Raw genomic sequence first — 21877 nt, 5'->3', positions numbered from 1 at the left:
ACGGTTCGTACGGTATGATACGGTACAATATCGTACAGTACGAGTTCCCCCCCCCCCCAAAAAAAAACTTTTTGGAAAAAAAAATTCCAAATGCTTTAAAAAAATATAGAAACCTTGCTTAACGAAGATCCCAAATGCCCACAATACTTCACAACTTTTGTGTCCACTCAGTATTCCATATGGGGTTGTTGAGAGACCTAAAAAATCTGGCAAGGTGGACTGGTAGTGTACACTTGATTGGTAGGATGAGAGAATCTTGCTAGATCACTTGGAGATCCCTGGTATAGGTAGGCTAGACAGTTAGATTCTCAAGTTATGTACGAGGGAGAAGATTTGGACATGGCCATTTTGATCTAGAGAGGAGGCCCTAAACCTATCACCCTAGATGCACTGCTCGTATTTGTGCAAGGACGGTCCCTTAGTCATAAACGCTACACTGGAGACCTTTGGTATTGCATTACCCATCCAGGTTCTTTTTTGGAGACAGTCGGGAGATCCAACTGGGAGAGACACATATCCATGTTTTGGTTCCTTAAGCACTGTAGACTCCTCCCCTCCCAACCTTCCCTCACATTCAAGCTTGAAGCTCCATAGGTTGTAAGTGAAAAAAAAAACCGTTTTTTATCGTTCGGTATCCGAAAATTTCATATCGAACCAAAAATTCCCGTACGGTATCGTATTTTCGTACTGTGACAACTATGCTTCTAGGTGAGAAGTGTTGGATGCGCGGAAGTCTTGCTGTATTGATCCACGGTCCTAAGCTTGATTAAGAACATTGATGCTAATTACTGAGATAATTAAGATAGAGGAGGGAGAGAAGAGAGAGATTGGTGTCAGGGTTTTCTTTATTTATATGGTACAAAAAGGTTGCATGGTTGCTTGTACATGTGTTACGCCTTGGTCAACCCCGACCTTCGAGCCCCTTTCTACATGTTTCTACGATGACTAGATGAAGGAATGCTGAAGGAACTGAATGATTCCATGAATGAATAACTTCATGCTTATATATATGTTGAGATTGTTGGTTGGCCAGCTGTAAAGGCAGTCAACCTGTTTTGTGGACAAAATATAGTAAATCCCTTCTCCCCTGCTACCCACACAAACTAGACTTCCTCCACGTTGCTACTGCCTGAGGGCGCAACGAGACCCATCAGTTTTCGATATTGTTTGACATAGGTAGTTTGAAGGATATCATTTCTCCACAGTTGGGACGCAATTGCATTGCAGCATGATGCTGAAAGAAAGTGAAGCAAATAGAAAACATAGATGTAGGCCCAGGTACAAGACCTGTAAATGCTAGAATTGCTGAAAACTGAGCACGAGGGAAGCCCGTAGGTGTTGTACAATGATAAGCAGCAGAAGCAGCTGCTAATGACCTCAAGTGGATGCAAAAGAATGAGATGAAATGGGAGAAAGAGGGACAATGTCAAGTGCATCCCGCACTTGGATGCCACGTCGACATATTTGTACAAAAGGTGCAGGACCGGGATGGTAAACTGGTCCCATGTGAGCCCAGTCCGGGACGAGTCAGCCAGGGATGCATCTCAGCCGTCCGAGGTTAGGTGTGCATTGTCCTGCATAGGAGTCCAAGGTCAGGTGTGCACTGTCTTGCACATGAAACAGTGCCAGTCCGCGCTGTGAGTCTCCCTCTGGAATGATGTCAGTGATTCGGTGTATCTGGTATGGTACCGGATTTTTAGGAATAGGGGCCAGCCCATAGGGCTACCCCAAGTCTTAGTGTGGGCATGGGGATAGTGTGAAACCACCCCCATGAGGGCCACGAAGGCCCTGGCTGAACCCACCAGCCATGGAGGGGTTGTAGGACAGCTCCAGGGGCATGCCAGGGGCAGCCGACAGTACATGAAGCATTTATATAGCTGTAGGGCAGGTATGGGGCAGCCCATACAGGCTGCCTAGCCCTAGTGTACTTGCAAAATCAGTGCCCAGCCCTTGTGTTTCGGGCGCATGATGCCCAGCCAACTAGGGAAAGAAGCGCAGTTTTTTATGTGAATTTTATAGCATTAAATGCTGAATATTCAGTCGTGGGACAATTTATTGCTGGCCGCCTGGATATGATGCTGGCCGACTGCTGTTGTGGAAGAGTATAAATAGGTGAGCCATAATTCAGTTGTGCATACAAGGGCTAGGACAGCCAAGAAGTTGCTAAAGCAAAGGGGTGGAGGACTGCAGGTCAAGGGCAGAGATTTCTCAGCCAAGAAAGGTCAAGATTTTTGTATTTTCTTTTCAGATTTACATCATTCTAATAAAGCAAATGCACCATCCATGGTGGGGGCCCTACAGAGGGTATTTGGGACCCAATACTGTGTCCTCTCCCGGGATCCCTTCTCCACCGATCTGTAGTTCGTGATCCGTAAGCCTCACTCGTGTCTTGGAGACACGGTCTCTCCCTCTCTCTTCAGAGAGCTGTGGACACCCCCTTCACTGATGTATACCATTTTATACCCCCAGTATGGTACAGGATGGAGCTAGCTAGGTTGCATATCATGATTGTATACTCCATGCATATAGCTTTGCATTCTCCTAGTAGTAGAGCTCCATCCCCTGCACACCCAGATTCAGCTTTTTTTATTCAGTATTTTTATGACAGAGGATACCCCATACAGGTACTCCGATTTGTCTCATAGGCCGAGTTTGGTCTTTTGGAAGACGTTAATAAAATCTTTCTTTCTTTCTTTCTCTCTCTCTCTCTATTTTCTGCACATCTTCATTCAGTTTTGTGCGTTAATTCCGTCGCGAAAGGAGTGCTGATTTCTGAGCATTGAAGTTACCGATCTTCTCCGAAGCTTCCGCATGTTACAGTGGTATCAGAGCCTACTTCAAGTGTAGAGATTCAACAAAGAAACCATAATTTTTTCTCGCTCGTGTGGTTGGTTTTCAGACGCTGGTGGACTACCCCTTTCGGAGTGACTCGTGTCCCTCGAAGGACGGTTGGTTTTCAGCCTCCGGAAGCCTCCGGACGTCTCCCACACACACAGTGGATGGTCAGATTGCGCTCCGGAAAGGAAGTGCGTTTCCCTGCTATGGCGAGCTTCGACGACGAGAGAGACCAAGAACCATGGGACCAGAGTGCACCAGGCAACCCAACTAGGACACCAAGCTTGAGTGTTGCAGAGATGTTCCAGCAGATGATGCGGGCAATCGCGCAGACCAGACGACCAAGTTGGAAGAGCAGAAGGCGCAGATTGAGGCTCTGGAAGAACGTACCCGTTCTCCAGCGTCGCGTTTTCCATCTTCTCCTCCCTCTCCTTCCGTATCCCAGATTCCAGATCCTCGACACAGGGACCCTCTCGCAGGGTCACGACCGCAGTCGAGCTCTTTGCTTGAGTTGTAGATGTGTGCATTGGAGATCCGAAAATGTGAAGACGAAGCCATGCGACGCGTGGAACACGAGCGTTACCTAGCAGCTTTGGACGCCAGATTGACACCGACGGCGCCCTCGAATCATTTTCTCGAGAAAATGAACTTCAGTAAGTATAATGGTAAACTCGATCCCACAACTCTCTATTCATGGTTGCATCAGTTTGAAGCTTACTTTGTCGCAGTTAGAAAGATAGATACTGACAGAGTGATCTTAGCCAGTTGGTACTTGGAAGGTGAGGCTATTCCTTGGTGGACTCAGTGGGCTCATGCCCACACCAGATTAGGTATGGCAGCTTATGTGTGGGACGAGTTTGTCCGCGACCTTAAGCAGTGGTTTCTACTGCCCCGCTACCTTGAGCGACTCGAAGACGAGTTCAGGGGAGCACATCAAAACGCGCAACTAGTCCTTCAGTTTGGTAATAGAATTTCAACTTTATGTTTGCAATTAGGCTTATCTGATTCGGACAAGAAAGGGCAGTTTTTGTATGGTCTTGACACGCAAATCCAATGGGTGGTGCGTATGTTTAGGCCAGCCACCTTCGAAGATGCACTCTCGCTTGCGCAGAGTGCAGAAATGAAACATAATGGTGGCAAGCCCAAGACTTCCCAGCCAGCTTCTCCCAAGGCTACCGCCTCGGGGGACAAAGCCCAGAACCAGACGGGGTCTTCCCCAGGACAGATCCCGGGAGCCTTTGGCTCCAAGAACTCGAACAATGCGTCTAAACTTACTTCAGACCAAAAAGCAGAGGCAGGCAAGACAGGTGGCAAGTTGAGTGTTGAGGAGCTTTCTCAGTACAAGAAGGAGGGTAGATGTTTCTTTTGTCATACAAAAGGACATACTTCTCGGGAGTGTTCTAAGAAGCCTCCAAAGCCCGCCGCCGCTGCCTCCACAGCTTCCGTGGTGAGCTCAGTTCCCACACAGACCCCAGTGGTGGCTGCCCCTAGTTCTTCAAATCCCGGTGCTTCAGTTGGAGCAATTATTAGCCGAGAGCTCGAAGATAAGCAGAAGGGCGCCCATGACCAGGAGTATGAGCGCGATGAATTGCTCAAGTCCTTTGGCTACATAGGTGGCCAGAGAGTCGTCGTCTTGTTTGACAGCGGCAGCACGGAGGATGTGGTCACGGAACAGGCTTCTAGGCGTGTCCGTTTCGATCTGACTTCGGTGGACAAACAGGATAAGGGTTTTAGCACAGGCATGACAACGAGCGTCAAGTATGAAGCTCTAGGTGCTAAGTTAGTTATTCAGGACACAGAATTTGTGCGTGATTTTATGGTTGCCCCTCTTGTAGGAGCAGACATAATTTTGGGTATTCAGTGGTTTCACAAGTTTCTTCCAGATGTCAAGTGGGACAAGCACACGCTCCAGATCAATGGGAATGTGTCAAACGCCCCAGTGACCATTAAGTGTGAGCTAGGAATTCCGAACTTTCCGCTCATAAGCCACTTGCAGGCTAAGCGAGCAGTCAGGAAAGGTGCATAGTGTGCAATGATATACATCCAGACAGCCCAGACGGTGGCCAGTGCTTCCGAGAAGTACTTGGCTCTCCATGAAAAGTTCGAGAAGATTTTTCTTCGGGACAGCCTCCCTCCCCAGCTCCTGTGTCTAGACTGGAGGACCACAAGATTGACCTCCTCCCAAGCTCGGAACCCCCGAGCAAGTTTCCGTATCGCCTTTCCAAGGCAATGGAATCGGAGTTGGACCGCCAACTCCAAGAATTGCTGCAATCTGGCTTCATCCGACTCCGCGTGTCGCCATTTGTAGCACCGATTTTATTTGTCAAGAAGAAAGATGGGTCTTTCCGTTTGTGTGTCGATTATCGTGGACTCAACAAGCTGACTATCAAGAGCAGATTCCCGATGCCTCGTATTGATTATATTCTCGAGGGGCTGAATGGAGCAAAGGTGTTCTCGAAACTTGATTTAAAGAGTGGGTACCACCAGGTGCGGATTGTGGAGGGGGTCATCCCCAAGACAGCCTTCCGTATAGAACGAGTCCACAGACGACATACTGGTATTTTCAGCTATGGTTGAGCAGCATGACATCGATGTGGAGAAAGTTCTTAAGTTGCTGGAAAGCAACGAGCTCCACGTCAATGAAAAGAAGTCGGAATTTTATTTGTTCCAGGTGCATTACTTGGGATACATAATTAGTGCAGAAGGCATTCGACTTGATCCAGCTAAAGTGGCCGAGATTGTCAACTGGGAAGTACCTCAGACAGCCTACGACATCAGATCCTTTGTGGGTATATGCCAGGCATACTCCACCCACATAGACAAGTTTTCTGATCTCTCGGCGGATCTCACTGATCTGCTAAAGGGTGTGAAGACAAGAAGGCAAAAGATTCGAATGACTCCATGGGCGTTGGAGGCATTCAAGAACCTCAAGGTGGCTTTATCAGAAGCGCCCTTGTTTAACACTTGCCTCGTGGGACGAACCATTTCAGGTGATCACCGATGCGAGTAACATCGCAATTGGCGGTGTGTTACAACAGAATGATCATCTGGTAACATGTCTCGTAAGTTACTGCCTGCAGAAAAAAATTACTCAGTCTATGATGTGAACTCCTAGTAGTTATATAGGCCTTGAAACATTGGAAACATTTTCTTTATGGTCGTGACTTGGAGGTTCGCACTGACCATTAGGCATTAAGCTAGATTCAGACAATGCCAAGTGCACAGTGGAGTGATCGACAACACCGTTGGAGTCAGATATTCCAGCAATTCGGTGGTATGACTGAGTACCTTCCAGGAAAGGCCAATCCAGTGGCTGATGCTTTGAGCAGGAAGGGACAAGTGACTTCGATTCATACCACTAGACTCGATGTCACCAGTCGGGACATTTTCTAGTATGAAAGGGGTCTGGTGGACTCCAGGATGTCTAAATATTTGGAAAGTACAAGCTTTGGGAATGGGGGATTATCCTAGAATATCAAAGGACCACACTCCTAAAATTTAGGAGAGTTGCTATTTTTGGCCCGACTCCGATGGAAATTCTGTTCGTGTCATTACATCTGGAATTGAGCAGATACCAAGAGTTGGCAAAGTGCCTATGACAGAATGTCTACTAGTTGGGATATTTTTAGAGGTAAAGTTTATGGAAGGACCCATATCTTAGATTGGGACATGTGGCAAGAAAGTGGACCAAAGTGAGACAAGTGGCCTGACACTTGTTAGAAAGTGGATCAAAGTGAGACAAGTGGCCTCACACTTGTCACTTCAGCTATTGTGTGGCTCTCCACTTGTCATTGTAGCCTTCTCTTGCCATTTTAGCTCATGGGAGCCCCAAATCTATAAATTGGAGCCCTCTCTCTTCATTAATAAAGGCTCTTCTTGCTGCACACTAGCCTCTACCACCGTTACAGGCTGCCCTAATGATGGCTACTCTCTTTCTCTCTCTCTTGAAGGCTGTACTAGCACTTGTACTTGTACTTGTTGTACCTGTTGTACCAACCATTGTACCAGCACTTGTACTTGGTGTACCTACTGTACCAGCCACTGTACGAGCTGTACCATGATGGCCACCTTCTACCTGCTTCTCCACGTCCCGTATGGCCCGAAAACACTCCAATCACCACCAAACGCAGCAGTCCTGAATGGTCTCACTGTCTCCAAAGCTTCAAGCCACCTGGAGCTCTATACCATGTCGGAATGAGCAGCGGAAATGAGACAAACAACTGAGAGAAAAGAAACGCAGAAGTGCCGGAGAGAGAAGCGCTGTATAAACTCTGCTGTATATACAATATCCGATACAAATTGGTGTGGGGGGCAAGTGTGGTATATATACAAGAAGGGGCAGCCGGTTGGCTAGTGGGAATTGGGCCGACATCCCTTGTGGAAGCCCACGACTAGGCTTGGCTTAGTCGGCCAGCAAAATGCCTACCCACGACCAGCACCACCTGGTCGGCCAGCAACAATCGGGCCCTCCTGGCAGCAATCTACTACAGCCGACCAGGGAAAAAGAAAACAGCCCCCCACATAAAGAATAAAATGGACAATGGGGAAAAATGGAAAAACACTCACACTGGGCGGGCACACCCGCAACACTGGCCCTCACTCCCTACAGTGTAATATGGTATAGACAAGAGATGACTACCAACAAAAGCAACCTTGAGCCATAAAAGCAATTTTCTTTTTGCGATAGAACTCTCCGAAGTAACATATGGATATGGAAAACACCCTTGGTCCACAAAAGCAAACTGCTTCCACGACCAAACTGTCCAAAACATCTCTGAATCCACTTGTCCAATAGAGGGCGACCCCTATATAAGTTATGAGATGGAAAGCACCATAAAAGCACGCGATAAACCTTGTTGCTTTTCTTATATACCTGCTGTCCAGACCTGTATTCCGTGTTTTCAGCATCTGGGCAGCCCATAGAATCAATGATGATGTCTTGAAACTTGTACAAACATGCGACCAACCTATGTAGGTGTGCACGCTACCATAGGTGGCTGTTTACAGCTCTGTCCAGCCCTATGGGTCAGTGCTTCAGTCAAAAACAGCATGTAAGAAAGATGCTTTTCAGCCCGGGAGCCTCAGATATCAACTATCAGCACATGTGCGCTTTCCTTGCAAGCGATCAGCCTTGAAAACCCGCTAGGAGAAGATGAGAGTTCTGGTGGATGCAGGCAGTGCGCACAGGTGCAAGTTACACAAAAAGAGGGCGCCTTTCAAAAGCTTGATGATGGTGATGATAACGATGAAGATGGTCTTCACACGCTCCACAATCTCCTTCATGATGGTACAAGAGAGGTTCAAGCGTTTCTATACTTGAAGAGGGCTCTGCTTTTTGCCAAAAGCTTAACCAAGCTTTTGCTTTTGCCTTTTTTCGCTTGCTTTCCACTTTATAATAAAATATTACTCACTTTTGTCAAAGTTCTTTAACTTTGCTTTTCTAACTTAAGGGCCTTGCTTTTGGCCTAAGAGCTGCTTTTTGAAAAAGCGGCTTTTAGCTTTTTGGTCTAGCTCAGTCTCCTCTTGGGAGTGGTGCCCTTAGCTCGTGGTCAACTTAGTTTGACTTTTTGTTTTTTCTTGCTTTTTGTCCAAAATTGGTGCTTTTTCTTGAGCCAACTTCATGATCCCTATTCCCATGCTTTCATCAACTAGTCCATGTGTTTGAGCATGTGTTCCATCATGTGAAATAGAGCTAGGAGGGCCAAATATTTACATTCTCTCCTCAATAGCGGACTGCAAGTGTTCCAAACATATCCATATCTTGCACTTACATCCATGTGTTTCAAGTACATCCATATATTCCCAGTACATCCATATATTCCCAATACATCATGTACATCCATATGTTTCAAGGTACTAGCCCCATCTGGTGAGCTTGTGCATCTTGTCTTTCCCTATATCTGTGGTGTTATCTGCTCATCTAGTAACATCTCAATGCCTTTTCTTTGACCAATAGCTTTGTTCTTGATGGTTCTTCTTTTTTTTCTTTTCGAGAAAAGATCCTTTCATTAATTATAAAAACCCACTGGGCTACAAAACCCCTCTCCTGCTCATAAGAAGGCAGAGCAGAGATCCAATCAAGGCAGCTAGGGAGACTCTCCCTAGGTGCAGAAAAGTACAAATAGCTGAGAGGCTATACCATACAATAGGAGGGGGGAAAATCCAAACAGGTGGCATGTAGTGCCAGCGAGGGGTACCCGCGTGTAGAGTATAGAAAGGGCCGCTGCGCCAAGTGGTGTGGAAGGCCTGGCGCCGCAAGATCGCTCGATCCGAGTCGCTCCGGATGCGGTCATACTGTCCTTGCAGGGTGTGAATCAACTCTTGCCAGATAGCCCGAACAATCTCTGTTGGTGGCTCCAGTCTCCCCTCAAAGGCCTTGAAACAACGGGCTCTCCAGGTGAACCATATGGTGTGTAACGCGCGGAAGCTCTGGGTAGTCTTCTTTCAGCCCTAAACACTCTTGAGACCTTCTGATGCAAAACGCACCATCTGATGCAAAAACGCAGGTAGAGAGAGAGAGAGAAGTGCTGGAATTTCAGTATATACTATGTACAAAAAAGGTACAGATCTTTACAGCCATGGGCTGCCTTCATAAAAAGGTTCTTATCCCTAGAATCTGTCCCCTATGGGACCTCCTATGATCCAATCCCCTAGTGGGAGAGAATGAGTAATGCTATGAGCCCTTGATGCCTTTTATAGGCTCTTTGGACAAGGTAGGAGCTGCTGGAAACTGGCCGACTGCTGGTTGGCCAGTTCTAAAAGCATTAAATGCTTATTAAATCAGCCGACTGGTCCTGACTTTGGCGCCTGCTGCTGCCCTTATCTGCTGGCTCAGCCGACCACTCCAGTTTGCTGCCGACAGCTCTTTGGTGCTTCTCCAAGTCCAACCTGTCCACTACTGCATCTTGTGCTCCACAGTCTGACTCTATCTGGTTCCTAGTCTTTATCTGCTTGCCTCTTCTGGATCTAGCCCTAGAAATGTCCATGGCATCTGTGATGCACATGACATCCCCCTCTGCTAAACTTGATGACGGGAATCCAACCTGCTCTTGGATGACTGTCATCATCCCAATCCTGTTCCGAAGTCCCTCTGTCATCATCCATCCCTGGCAAACCTTTTTCTCTGAAAATCCGATCTGTTCTCCAAACCACTCTGTCTCTGATGAAGATCTATGCATCTGGTCTTCCTCTAGTCCACAATCCATTCCTGCCCCTGGCTCTGAACACGGTCTTGGTCTTCGTTCCTGGAGCTGAGTCTGGCACTCTCACATCACCCTTGGAGGATCAACCTCCCTTGGGACCGTTCCCTTAGAACCCATCTGGCTCACGGAACTGCCATCCCCATCTGGCACTGTGGAACACCACCAACAAACCTCCTGGGAGTTCTTCCCGCTTCTGTGTTCCCGCCTTGGGCTTCGAATCCGTGTACTTTCCTGTACCTTGGACCTGTACACCATCATCTGGGACTGAATCAGTGTTTAGCTTGGCTGGGCCTGATGCTCTGATACCAATGTAACGCGCGGAAGCTCTGGGTAGTCTTCTTTCAGCCCTAAACACTCTTGAAGACCTTCTGATGCAAAACGCACCATCTGATGCAAAAACGCAGGTAGAGAGAGAGAGAGAAGTGCTGGAATTTCAGTATATACTATGTACAAAAAAGGTACAGATCTTTACAGCCATGGGCTGCCTTCATAAAAAGGTTCTTATCCCTAGAATCTGTCCCCTATGGGACCTCCTATGATCCAATCCCCTAGTGGGAGAGAATGAGTAATGCTATGAGCCCTTGATGCCTTTTATAGGCTCTTTGGACAAGGTAGGAGCTGCTGGAAACTGGCCGACTGCTGGTCGGCCAGTTCTAAAAGCATTAAATGCTTATTAAATCAGCCGACTGGTCCTGACTTTGGCGCCTGCTCTGCTGCCCTTATCTGCTGGCTCAGCCGACCACTCCAGTTTGCTGCCGACAGCTCTTTGGTGCTTCTCCAAGTCCAACCTGTCCACTACTGCATCTTGTGCTCCACAGTCTGACTCTATCTGGTTCCTAGTCTTTATCTGCTTGCCTCTTCTGGATCTAGCCCTAGAAATGTCCATGGCATCTGTGATGCACATGACATGGTGAGGCTACTGAGGAGCTCCCATCGTATACCCCTCTTCGGTGTCCAGCCGGCTGTCGAGAAATCCGGTGAAGGAACAAGGCAAGGTTGGCCCCCAATGAATCTGATGGCCTGGCTGTCCTGCTCCGTCTCGTCCCAGAGCTGGCCCTGACGAAGTCAACCAAGCAGCGGCTCCCCACGTATACATTCCCTCTGGAGAGAGGGGGGCCAAAATGCGCAGAATCCTCAGCCAAATCTGCTGCGCCTGTGGACAGTCCCATAGGCAATGTCGCTGTGTCTCCAATGGGTGGCCGCATTGGACGTAGGCTGGTGGAAGGCCACTGTAGACAAGCCAGGTGCCAACTGTAGAGCCCCTGTGGGCAATGAGCAATTGGAAAGCCGAGATCCTGCGTGCCTGTCTGCTAGCCCAGAGCCTAGTCCAAAAATCCTCCAGGAACTCCTGTGAGAGTCCCTGTAGCTGCCAATGCTCCGATGCAGCTGGAGAGACCGTCCTCCTCGCAGTCAAAATATGCCTCCCCAACCGAACAGTGTACTGGAAAAAGGTGATCTCTGTGGCCTGGGGGGACGCATAAGGATCATGCCGTTCGTACTCGCTAGGGTCCCACTGGATCCGGGCCAAGGGGCGCGCAACATATGCCCATATGCGCCAATCAGAGTCCACATCTGCAGGGTCTGGATCAATATGCCACTTCCGAGAAGCGGCGGCCTCTACCCGTATCCTCTGAAAGATGCACTCTGCAACCAAAGGCGACTCCGCCTCCACTCTCTGAAGTCTGCCCTCATCTTGTATCTCATAGTAGAGGCATCTACCATCCTTAGTGCAAGCTTTGATAGCAATCAGGATCTGCAACTGTGTAAAGGCTCCCATCCACCGTGGGGCCGCTAGCTCGAAAGGTGTGAACCACTCCTTAGTGAGTGCCTCCTGAATGTCATCCCTCATAATCAGCCCCCTCTGAAGTGACTCAGCCTCTCCGCCTGGATCTCCTCCGGGAGACTGCAAAAGGCCTGCCAATCTCCAAAACTGCGCGCTGGGCCTGCTGCCAATGGTCCTCAGGCTAGACGAGGCCGAGACCCCAGCATATGACCCTGCTCTGTGCGTACCGCGGGGCTCCAGATGAGTGGCTGTCTGGCCCGCTCCTCATCACAAGTGGGAGGTCTCTGAGAAAGTCCCGGTCTTAGCAGCTCCCAAGCTCGCAGGATACTCAAGGCAAATCTGTCCTCCCATCCTCTACTGAGGCCTGTCCTCCTCATCTCTGTGAAGATCCACCGAATCTCTGGTGCCCAAGTGCCCCTTAATGGGGGAGCTCTAGCCTGCAGCAGCAGCCGCTGAAAAAGAAACTCCTTCCAAGGCTCATCGCCTGGAAGAAGCCCCCGAACAATAAGCTTCCCCAACAAGGCTCTACTCTGATCAGCTGGATCTATAATGCCCAAGCCCCCTTGGGCCAGCGGAAGAGTAATAATTGCCCAAGCAACCTTAGCCCGGGCCGGCTGACCATCCCGCCCAGACCAAAGAAAGTTCCTGATCAGCCTCTATACCAGGCTGATGCATGAGCTCGAGAAAATCCAGCAAGACGTGATATACCACATAGTCGCTAAAAGCACCTGATTTGCCACCACCAACCCGCCCAGCCAAGGATAGCCGAGCTCTACTCCAATATAAAAGCTTCTTCCGAATGCTCAGAAGAAGCGGGGTGATCTGCTGCTCAGGTGACAAATCAAGTCCAATCTGGCATCCCAGATACCGCACTGCTGTGCCAGGAGGAATCCATCTAAAACCCGGGTTTGGGCTCCATGCTGGAGCGGTAGCGCTACTGATCCAAAAAGCCACCGTCTTGCGCCAATTGATCAATGCTCCCGAAGCCACACCAAAAACCTGTAGCGACTGCTCTGCCCTCTGTAGATTGGCCTCCTGGCCATGCAGAAACAATCCCGTGTCATCGGCAAACTCAGAATCGAGCAGGTCCTCTCCCCGGACTGGAAGCTGGAGTCCTCTCAAACCAACCTCCTCTGCTGTCAGATACATGCTCATAGCCTCTGCAAAGAAAAGAAAAAGGAACGGGACGAGAGGGCATCCCTGACGGACTGATCTGGTCAACTCAAAACTCGGCCCCCGTCCTCTTGCCATCAACACCTGGCTACGAGCTGTGGAATATAGAGCCGCCACTCCTCGAATCCAGTCTGGCTCAAAACCCAGGCGAAGCATAGTGCCCTCTAGAAAACCCCAGTCGACTCTATCGTATGCCTTCTCCAAATGGAGAAGCATAACGACCAAGTCCTCACCGAGAAATCTAGCTCGGGCCATCGCCTCCCAGAAGGTGAAGATGTTGTCAAGGATACTGCGCTCCTTGACGAATCCTGTCTGAGTAGCATGAATCAAATCCCCAAGGAAGGGCTAGATCCTCAAACTCAAGGCCTTTGCTAGGACCTTGTAGACTGTATTGAGGATTGTAATAGGCCTCCAATGCCGAATATCATTTGATACTCCCTCCCCCTTGGGGATAAGAAAGATCAAGCCCTCTGAAAAACTCTGTGGCATCACCCCAGTGCCCAAAACATACTGAAAACCCCTGCGGAGGCTTGGCCCCAACAAAAGGTCCCAATAGCGCATAAAAAAAGCAGGCGTCAATCCGTCCTCCCCAGGGCAACTATGACGCGGAAGGACCCTCAAAGCCTCAACAAGCTCATCTTGTGAAAGGGGCTCCCCCAAAACTGTGCGCATACGATCTGTGACCCTCCTCTGCACATGGGCCCACACAGTCTGTCTGCAAGGTATCACCACATGAACTCTGATGGGTGCTGGCTCATGGGGGCCCTCCGCTCCAAAAATGTCATGTGCATCACAGATGCCATGGACATTCTCAGGGCTAGATCCAGAATAGGCAAACAGATAAAGACCATGAACCAGTAGAAGATAGGTAGAACCAGAATGATAGAGCACAGAGCACCTTGGGCAGTGTAGACTGGAGACAGGCGTGGAGAGCAAACTGAAGACCAGAAGGCTGTCGGCTGCAAGATAAGGGGACTGTCGGCTGAACAAATGGAGTCGGCTGTACCTGGTAAAGGCGGCTGCAAGCACCCAATATTTTAATGAAGATTTAATGCCAGTCGGCTGGTCCGACAGCAGTCGGCCAGCTCCTCCAGCCATACAAGTGACTATAAATAGCAATGATGCTCATCATAGAACTCATTCAGCCCACTAGGGGTTTGAGTCAGTAGGATCCTAGTCTAGGGCAGAATCTTGGGTGTTTTACCACCTTTTCTAGAAGGCAGCCTAGGGCTGCAGACATGTACCTTTTTTGCATTAGATGGTGCGTTTTTGCATCAGAAGGTTTCCAAGAGTGTTTAGGGCTGAAAGAAGACTCCCAGAGCTTCCGCGTGTTACATTGGTATCAGTGCATCAGGCTCAGCAAAGCTAAACACTGATTCAGTCCCATATGATGGTGTACAGGTCCAAGGTACAGGAAAGTACACGGATTCGAAGCCCAAGGCGGGAACACAAATCGGGAAGAACTCCCAGGAGGTTTGTTGGTGGTGTTCCACAATGCCAGATGGGGATGGCAGTTCCGTGAGCCAGATAGGTTCTCAGGTAACGGTCCCAAGGTAGGTTGATCCTCCAAGGGTGATGTGAGAGTGCCAGACTTAGTTCCAGGAATGAAGACCAAGACGGTGTTCAGAGTCAGGGTAGGAACGGATTGTGGACTAGAGGAAGACCAGATGCATAGATCTTCATCAGAGACAGAGTGGTTTGGAGAATAGGCGGGGTTTTCAGAGAAAAGGGTTTGCCAGGGATGGATGATGACAGAGGGACTTCGGGACAGGATTGGGATGATGACAGTCATCCAAGAGCAGGTTGGATTCCCGTCATCAAGTTTAGCAGAGGGGGATGTCATGTGCATCACAGATGCCATGGACATTCTCAGGGCTAGATCCAGAATAGGCAAACAGATAAAGACCATGAACCAGTAGAAGATAGGTAGAACCAGAATGATAGAGCACAGAGCACCTTGGGCAGTGTAGACTGGAGACAGGCGTGGAGAGCAAACGGAAGACCAGAAGGCTGTCGGCTGCAAGATAAGGGGACTGTCGGCTGAACAAATGGAGTCGGCTGTACCTGGTAAAGGCGGCTGCAAGCACCCAATATTTTAATGAAGATTTAATGCCAGTCGGCTGGTCCGACAGCAGTCGGCCAGCTCCTCCAGCCATACAAGTGACTATAAATAGCAATGATGCTCATCATAGAACTCATTCAGCCCACTAGGGGCTTGAGTCAGTAGGATCCTAGTCTAGGGCAGAATCTTGGGTGTTTTACCACCTTTTCTAGAAGGCAGCCTAGGGCTGCAGACATGTACCTTTTTTGCATCAGAAGGTTTCCAAGAGTGTTTAGGGCTGAAAGAAGACTCCCAGAGCTTCCGCGTGTTACATTGGTATCAGATGGTGCGTTTTTGCATCAGAAGGTTTCCAAGAGTGTTTAGGGCTGAAAGAAGACTCCCAGAGCTTCCGCGTGTTACATTGGTATCAGAGCATCAGGCTCAGCAAAGCTAAACACTGATTCAGTCCCATATGATGGTGTACAGGTCCAAGGTACAGGAAAGTACACGGATTCGAAGCCCAAGGCGGGAACACAAATCGGGAAGAACTCCCAGGAGGTTTGTTGGTGGTGTTCCACAATGCTAGATGGGGATGGCAGTTCCGTGAGCCAGATAGGTTCTCAGGTAACGGTCCCAAGGGAGGTTGATCCTCCAAGGGTGATGTGAGAGTGCCAGACTTAGTTCCAGGAATGAAGACCAAGATGGTGTTCAGAGTCAGGGTAGGAACGGATTGTGGACTAGAGGAAGACCAGATGCATAGATCTTCATCAGAGACAGAGTGGTTTGGAGAATAGGCGGGGTTTTCAGAGAAAAGGGTTTGCCAGGGATGGATGATGATAGAGGGACTTCGGGACAGGATTGGGATGATGACAGTCATCCAAGAGCAGGTTGGATTCCCGTCATCAAGTTTAGCAGAGGGGGATGTCATGTGCATCACAGATGCCATGGACATTCTCAGGGCTAGATCCAGAATAGGCAAACAGATAAAGACCATGAACCAGTAGAAGATAGGTAGAACCAGAATGATAGAGCACAGAGCACCTTGGGCAGTGTAGACTGGAGACAGGCGTGGAGAGCAAACTGAAGACCAGAAGGCTGTCGGCTGCAAGATAAGGGGACTGTCGGCTGAACAAATGGAGTCGGCTGTACCTGGTAAAGGCGGCTGCAAGCACCCAATATTTTAATGAAGATTTAATGCCAGTCGGCTGGTCCGACAGCAGTCGGCCAGCTCCTCCAGCCATACAAGTGACTATAAATAGCAATGATGCTCATCATAGAACTCATTCAGCCCACTAGGGGTTTGAGTCAGTAGGATCCTAGTCTAGGGCAGAATCTTGGGTGTTTTACCACCTTTTCTAGAAGGCAGCCTAGGGCTGCAGACATGTACCTTTTTGTACCATAGTATATACTGAATTTCCAGCACTTCTCTCTCTCTCTCTCTCTCTCTCTCTACTCTCTCTCTACCTGCGTTTTTGCATCAGATGGTGCGTTTTTGCATCAGAAGGTTTCCAAGAGTGTTTAGGGCTGAAAGAAGACTCCCAGAGCTTCCGCGTGTTACAAAAAAGGCGTGTAAAGGAGTAGTCGAAAGCCTCCGAGCGTTGTCTAGTGTCAAGACTACTCAGTCGACTGCGGATAGAGGATATCCGTGAAGCACGAATCGGCATGGTAGGTCTCCTCTGCGGTGCACGAGCGAGGTCGGTGCTCAGTGCCCGCCAGACTGCAGGTGAGCGCCAGGGTACTGCCAGTGCCTCCCGGGGAGCTGAGGCGAGCAGAGGGGGAGGAGGGGGGGGAGAGGGGGGTGGGGAAGGAGATGCTGAAAATGCGGGAGCGGGAATGGGAGGAGGCGAGGGTAGAAGCGAGGCGGGGAGGGGGGGCGGGGGAGGGGGGGTGGAGGAAAAAAAGGGGGGGGGGTGCTGGCATCTCCTGATCCTCAGTCTGCGCTGGGGTCTCCTCTTGGAGGGGAGCAAAGCTGTTCCTCAGTGGAACCCAATGATGCTGAGGTTGTGTCTGCTGTTGCGTCGGTCTCTGGGCATGCTGTTGTGGCTGTCTCCCTCTACGGCGCCCCTGTCTAGGCTGCCAATTAGAGGTCGCTGTGGGCTGAGTAGGTGTCCCGGAGGCTGCCTGCCGAGCCGCATCTGTGGGCGGGCCATCGGAGGTCTGTTGCTGCAGTGAAGGTCGGGGTCTCCTGCGAGGGCAGGCCTTGGCCAAGTGGCCAACCTGCCTGCATATAAAACACTGGTTCGGAAGCCCCGAAAACTCCACTCTCTGATCGATCCATCCCCCCCCCTATCCTAGGTAACTGAATGACCTTCGGAAGGGAGGAGATGTCAGGAACCAAAACTCTGACCGAAGGAAGGCCAGCTGCTCTAGCCACCATTGAAGCTGCTGTGGGGCCAGTCTCAAGCACCGAGCCCACCAATGATCCTATCCTAGAAAGGAGCGAAAGGAACTCGCGGCGAAGTCCAGGAAAACAAACTATGACATGGAATAGGCGCTCTCCCTGCTCGGCCGCTGCTGGGTCGAAACCATGTTTCCAATGTCTGAAGAAGGCCCGAGCGCCCCTGATGTCAAGGGGACTCATGGCTAGGACCTGGGCCACGCTCTGGGCTGTCTCGAACTCAATCTGGTAGTGTCCGCGGCCCAGTAACTGAACGTCTAGGATCTTGTGCACATCTGCAAGAAGGCGGGCCTGGTGAAGATCCCGGATCTCCCCTCTACTGGGGCGAGTGTCAACTATACGGCAAATGGTGGAGTGTGCCTGGAGGCGTTCCACCTCTGCGGCGAGGCTCGCTTCCTCTTCTGGCGAAAGAGAAAGCCTTTTGGGGGTATCCTCAGGGGCGGGCGAGGGGGCTGCGGAAGAGTTCCTCTGAGGTGGGGAGGTAGGAACCTCCATCAGAGTCTGAAGCTGAGTCGAGGGTGAAGTGAAGACGGAGGGTCCTGCAAGAACCAAGCTGCACGAAGAAGCGGAAGACAGAGGGGGAGGGGCGGAAGACAGAGGAGGGCGGAAGACTGAGGGGAAGGGGCGGAAGACAAGAGGCGGGAAACGGGCAGCGGGGAGCGAAAGGGGGCGGGGAAAGCGCGAAAGGGGGGCGGGGGGGGGGCAGGCAGGGGGTGGGACGCAGAAGAAGGGGGAAGCGGGGGGCGTGAAGGAGAAGGGGCAGGCGGGCAGGGGTGATGGGCGCGGGGCGCGAAGAGCACAGGGGCGCGGAGGGGGGGGGGTGCGAGCAGGCGGGGAGAGGCGAAGGCTCGAAGGCGGGGAGGGGGGGTGCGAGCAGGCGGGGAAGGGCGAAGGCAGCTCGAGGGGGGGGGGGGGGGGGGGGGAGCTTCAGCGAGCTGTCTTCTTGATGGTTCTTCATGGCGTGTCAAATGTGTTGGATAAAGTAAATTCATACTTGGCTTGTCACATGTGTTAGATAAAATAAATTCATACTTACATCTTGCAAAAACTAGACTGAAGCTAGTCAACAAACAGGTACGTATCATTCGCGTCTACTGGGTATTCTAGGTACTGGCCAGGTAGTTTGGAGCCAATGGACTATCACATGCCATAAATCCAAGCATTGTCCACACATGAAAAACAGCACACAAAGTAAAAGAAATTCAAACATACATCAGTATGCATTGCACAAGTAATGATCCTCTTGTTCATGGATTGACTTGTCTGGTTTCATCAGAAACCTTGTTGACACGATCTTTGTCAAGGATAAGCTAGAAGATTGCAAGATTTAGTTGTACACTCTTTTGACTAAAGGAAGTGAAGTCATGAAGATGCAACACGGTATTTTGGATAATATATAAAGATCAACAATATGCAATTAGAAAACACAATCCTCACAGAGCTGGAATGTTTGGGAACAACCCTCCTGGGGAGGGTAGAAGCCGGTCAGTTTCAAAATGCTCATACACCACTTAAGTTTAGTGCCAATGTACAGGTGCTCTCATGTAGGTGCATTCATTTTTTTGACGAATGATACCCGAATGAAGTGAGTGTTTCTTTCCACATAGAACCTAACAATGACAGGGGAAGAGTACAAGGTTATGTAGGCAAACTATTATTGGCTGTATTGCTTTTATTCTTTTTCAGTTTCTCCAAGTTGTCATGTTGCAATGGAGGCTGATTTGATTATTAACTGTCCACTTTCTTGTCTCTTCAAAGTTGCTACCATATTTTATAATGAAATGTGTTTATGAACTCTTTTATTGAAACTCTTGCAACTATGATTGCTAAGATTGAAAACCAAACTTGAGACTTAAGGTTTGTGGTGCTTATTATTGGGTTGGAGGATCTCTTGGTAGCAAGATGCATTTGGGCAAAACATAAGCAAATATCTTTTTGCGCCAGGGCAGTGACGTGAGCATTATCAAAAAAGAGCGAGGACGTATGTTTGTGGAAAAAGCTTCATACATTGCTGGAATACTACCAAGGAGCTTGGAAGCGTTCCGTGAAAATACAAGTGGTGTAAAAAAAATGGAGATCTGTGGTTCCAGCAAAGGCTGTTTTTGCTTTAAAAATTTGCATGGAAAGTCAACGTTTCATGGCTTTTGGGCTGAAATTGCAAGAATCCAATTACCCCACCCCCAACACATGCGCCCCCCATGCGCCCTCCCCACCCCCCTCCCGAAGTTGTAAATGAGAATGTACCTATGCAAGAAGGCCAGCCCAGCGTTATACATGCAGGACAAAGGCATTTAGATCATGTCATTGTTATTATTATTTCTTGCGTGTCTTTTCTATTTATTTTTCCTATTTTTCTTCTCTTCTTGAAGTGATTTATTTTGTCTCCTCTTCATTTTGATTATTTTTAAGTTCAGATTCTTCTGGCCTTGTGATGGTATATATCTATATATATATATATATATTGTACCTCACAGCACAAGCGAGCTGGAAGAATTTGTCTAACTTGTGAGGACTTGGAATGAAGTATGTGTAGTGTAGGTATCAAAGCAAAATGTTAGGCACTTACCTTGGACTAGACCTAAACTTGGATATAGAATCTGGCACAAAGTCCTTGGTTTCCTGCTCATGCAGATGCTAGCCTAGTAAGATGCCAAAAGAACCCCTTAGAGTTAATCTTAACTGGGGTCTAGCATGTGTTACAAAGTCCATTGATGCTTGTTTGCCAAGTTGCTAGGTTGGAAAGCGCCTGTTGACATGAACTTGGAGCTAGACGATTATGCAAGGTCTAGAATTTTCCTCGACCCTTGCACTGTTTTAAGAAGTTACGCCTGTGGGAGGTTTTGCCACCATTGATTTGAGTGGGACATGCACCATTTTTGCAAATGGCACACTACAACCATGCTTGTGGCGTCACAAGTGTGGAATGCATTTTATGGATGCTATTTCCAGTTTATGATGTGACGATACACTATGTTTGGCTGAGGTGTTAGCTTTTCACATGGTCTGTCTATATAACACTAAAGAAGACTCTTGATTAACAGTATAAATGATTCCTGTTCTATAAATTTTGCAAGGTGTATCTTCAAACAGTCTGAGGAGGTGTGCTGCCCAGCAGGCGAGGCTGTTGGGAGGCTTCTTTGCACGGGAGCAGCTATCAATTTGTAACAGTTCATGGAAACGGTGGATTCACTCTGATTTGAAAGCGTTCCCACCCTGGCACATCTGGCAATGGTGTGGACAACAGCCCATGCAAGAGGGTTGGTTTGCAAAAGACCAGAAGAGCTGGGCTTCAGGCACAGCAGCTGCCACCCAGGTGAATTCGAGCTCTAAAGCCAACAAGGTCCAGCAGCCAGTAATTTACCGAGGACCACTCTCTGACACTCTTCGGAAAGTCAAGCTCCTTTCTCTCACATCTTGCTGTCTTTCAGTGATGACTGGCCCTGCAATCGTTTTCCTCACATCGCCTCATCTCTCTGTCATTCTGAAAGGTGGGGTTGCAGGTGCTGTAATGATGTTGAGTGCCTCCACAACTGCTGCCTTACACTGGTTTGTAGGGCCATATGTACACAAGATGACCTGGATACCGGGAGCTAAGGAAGTTGAGGTTGAAATGGTGACTTGGATGGCCACATATGAACGCAGAACAATTCCAATTGAGGATATACGGCCACCCAAAACCAACAGACCGTTTGTGACCTTTGCTGTGAAGAACAAGTTTTATTTTGTGGATCCAGACAAAATCCCAAACAAAGACCTCCTACGCCTGGTGACCTTCTATCAAAAACAGAAGTAGACAGTTTTGGTTGAGTTTTTGGCAGCAGATAGGGAAAGGTCTGAGTAGTCTTGACATTCTGGCTTCAGAAATAAAATATTCCACCATTCTTTGAGCAAAGACCATGCTAGACTAGTCTGCCATCTCTTAGGTTATTTAGCCAATGGGCAAGAAGTTTTGGTCTCCTACCAGGCATCTAGCAAGAAGGCTTCCCCTCTCAAGAAAGAAGAAAAGGAGAAATGCTTTTCTTTTGTTATGTTTTAGCTGGTTCTTGACAGGTCCTTATCATATTGGTGCACTTTTGAAACGGTTATTTTTTGCCATTGTTCTCACGAAGGCGGTGCGACTCGGTTATGGTGAGGTTTGTGGTTTATTGTCTGTAGGTTTCTTTTATGGGTGATACGATGAGTATAGGAGTTTAAGCATGTCTTGTGAAGTGTCTTTATAGCACAGTCCATGACAAATTTGGATTCAGTGTCACTTCATTTCCAGAATTCCTTTGTGATACCTTATTCGTTGTTGTGCTCTTCAAATCTTCCATGTTTAACTCATTTGAGTGAAAGCTGCAAAATTTCAAGTTGCATGTCTTCTTTCCCAAGGAGATAAGCATGATTTTACTCCGCAAATGTGATGCTGTCACCCACTTTTGTCAGTGGATACTTGACATTGCCCC

General features: G+C 48.9%; 1 protein-coding gene across 3 annotated transcripts in view; it reads left to right on the top strand.

Moving 5' to 3' along the window:
• The window catches only part of LOC147608085 (uncharacterized), a 30603-nt gene extending 9063 nt beyond the window's left edge, over window positions 1–21540 (top strand). Inside the window, exons 2-3 of one of the 3 annotated variants that reach the window (XM_086790017.1) lie at window positions 19382–20215; window positions 20507–21540. In XM_086790017.1, the coding sequence (XP_086646143.1) occupies window positions 20209–20215; window positions 20507–21225 (726 nt within the window). In that variant the 5' untranslated portion in view covers window positions 19382–20208 and the 3' untranslated portion in view covers window positions 21226–21540. Of the gene's footprint in view, window positions 1–19376; window positions 20216–20506 lie in introns of all 3 variants that reach the window. The other 2 variants (XM_086790016.1, XM_086790015.1) reach the window with 2 other exon arrangements.
• Window positions 21541–21877: the final 337 nt, after the last annotated feature.

This window comes from Cibotium barometz, chromosome 54 (assembly GCF_041138505.1).
Source record: "Cibotium barometz isolate CiBa-2024 chromosome 54, ASM4113850v1, whole genome shotgun sequence".
Classification (NCBI taxonomy): domain Eukaryota; kingdom Viridiplantae; phylum Streptophyta; class Polypodiopsida; order Cyatheales; family Cibotiaceae; genus Cibotium; species Cibotium barometz.
The sequence above is the reverse complement of the archived record's forward strand: the minus strand, read 5'-3'. Positions and strand labels throughout refer to the sequence as shown.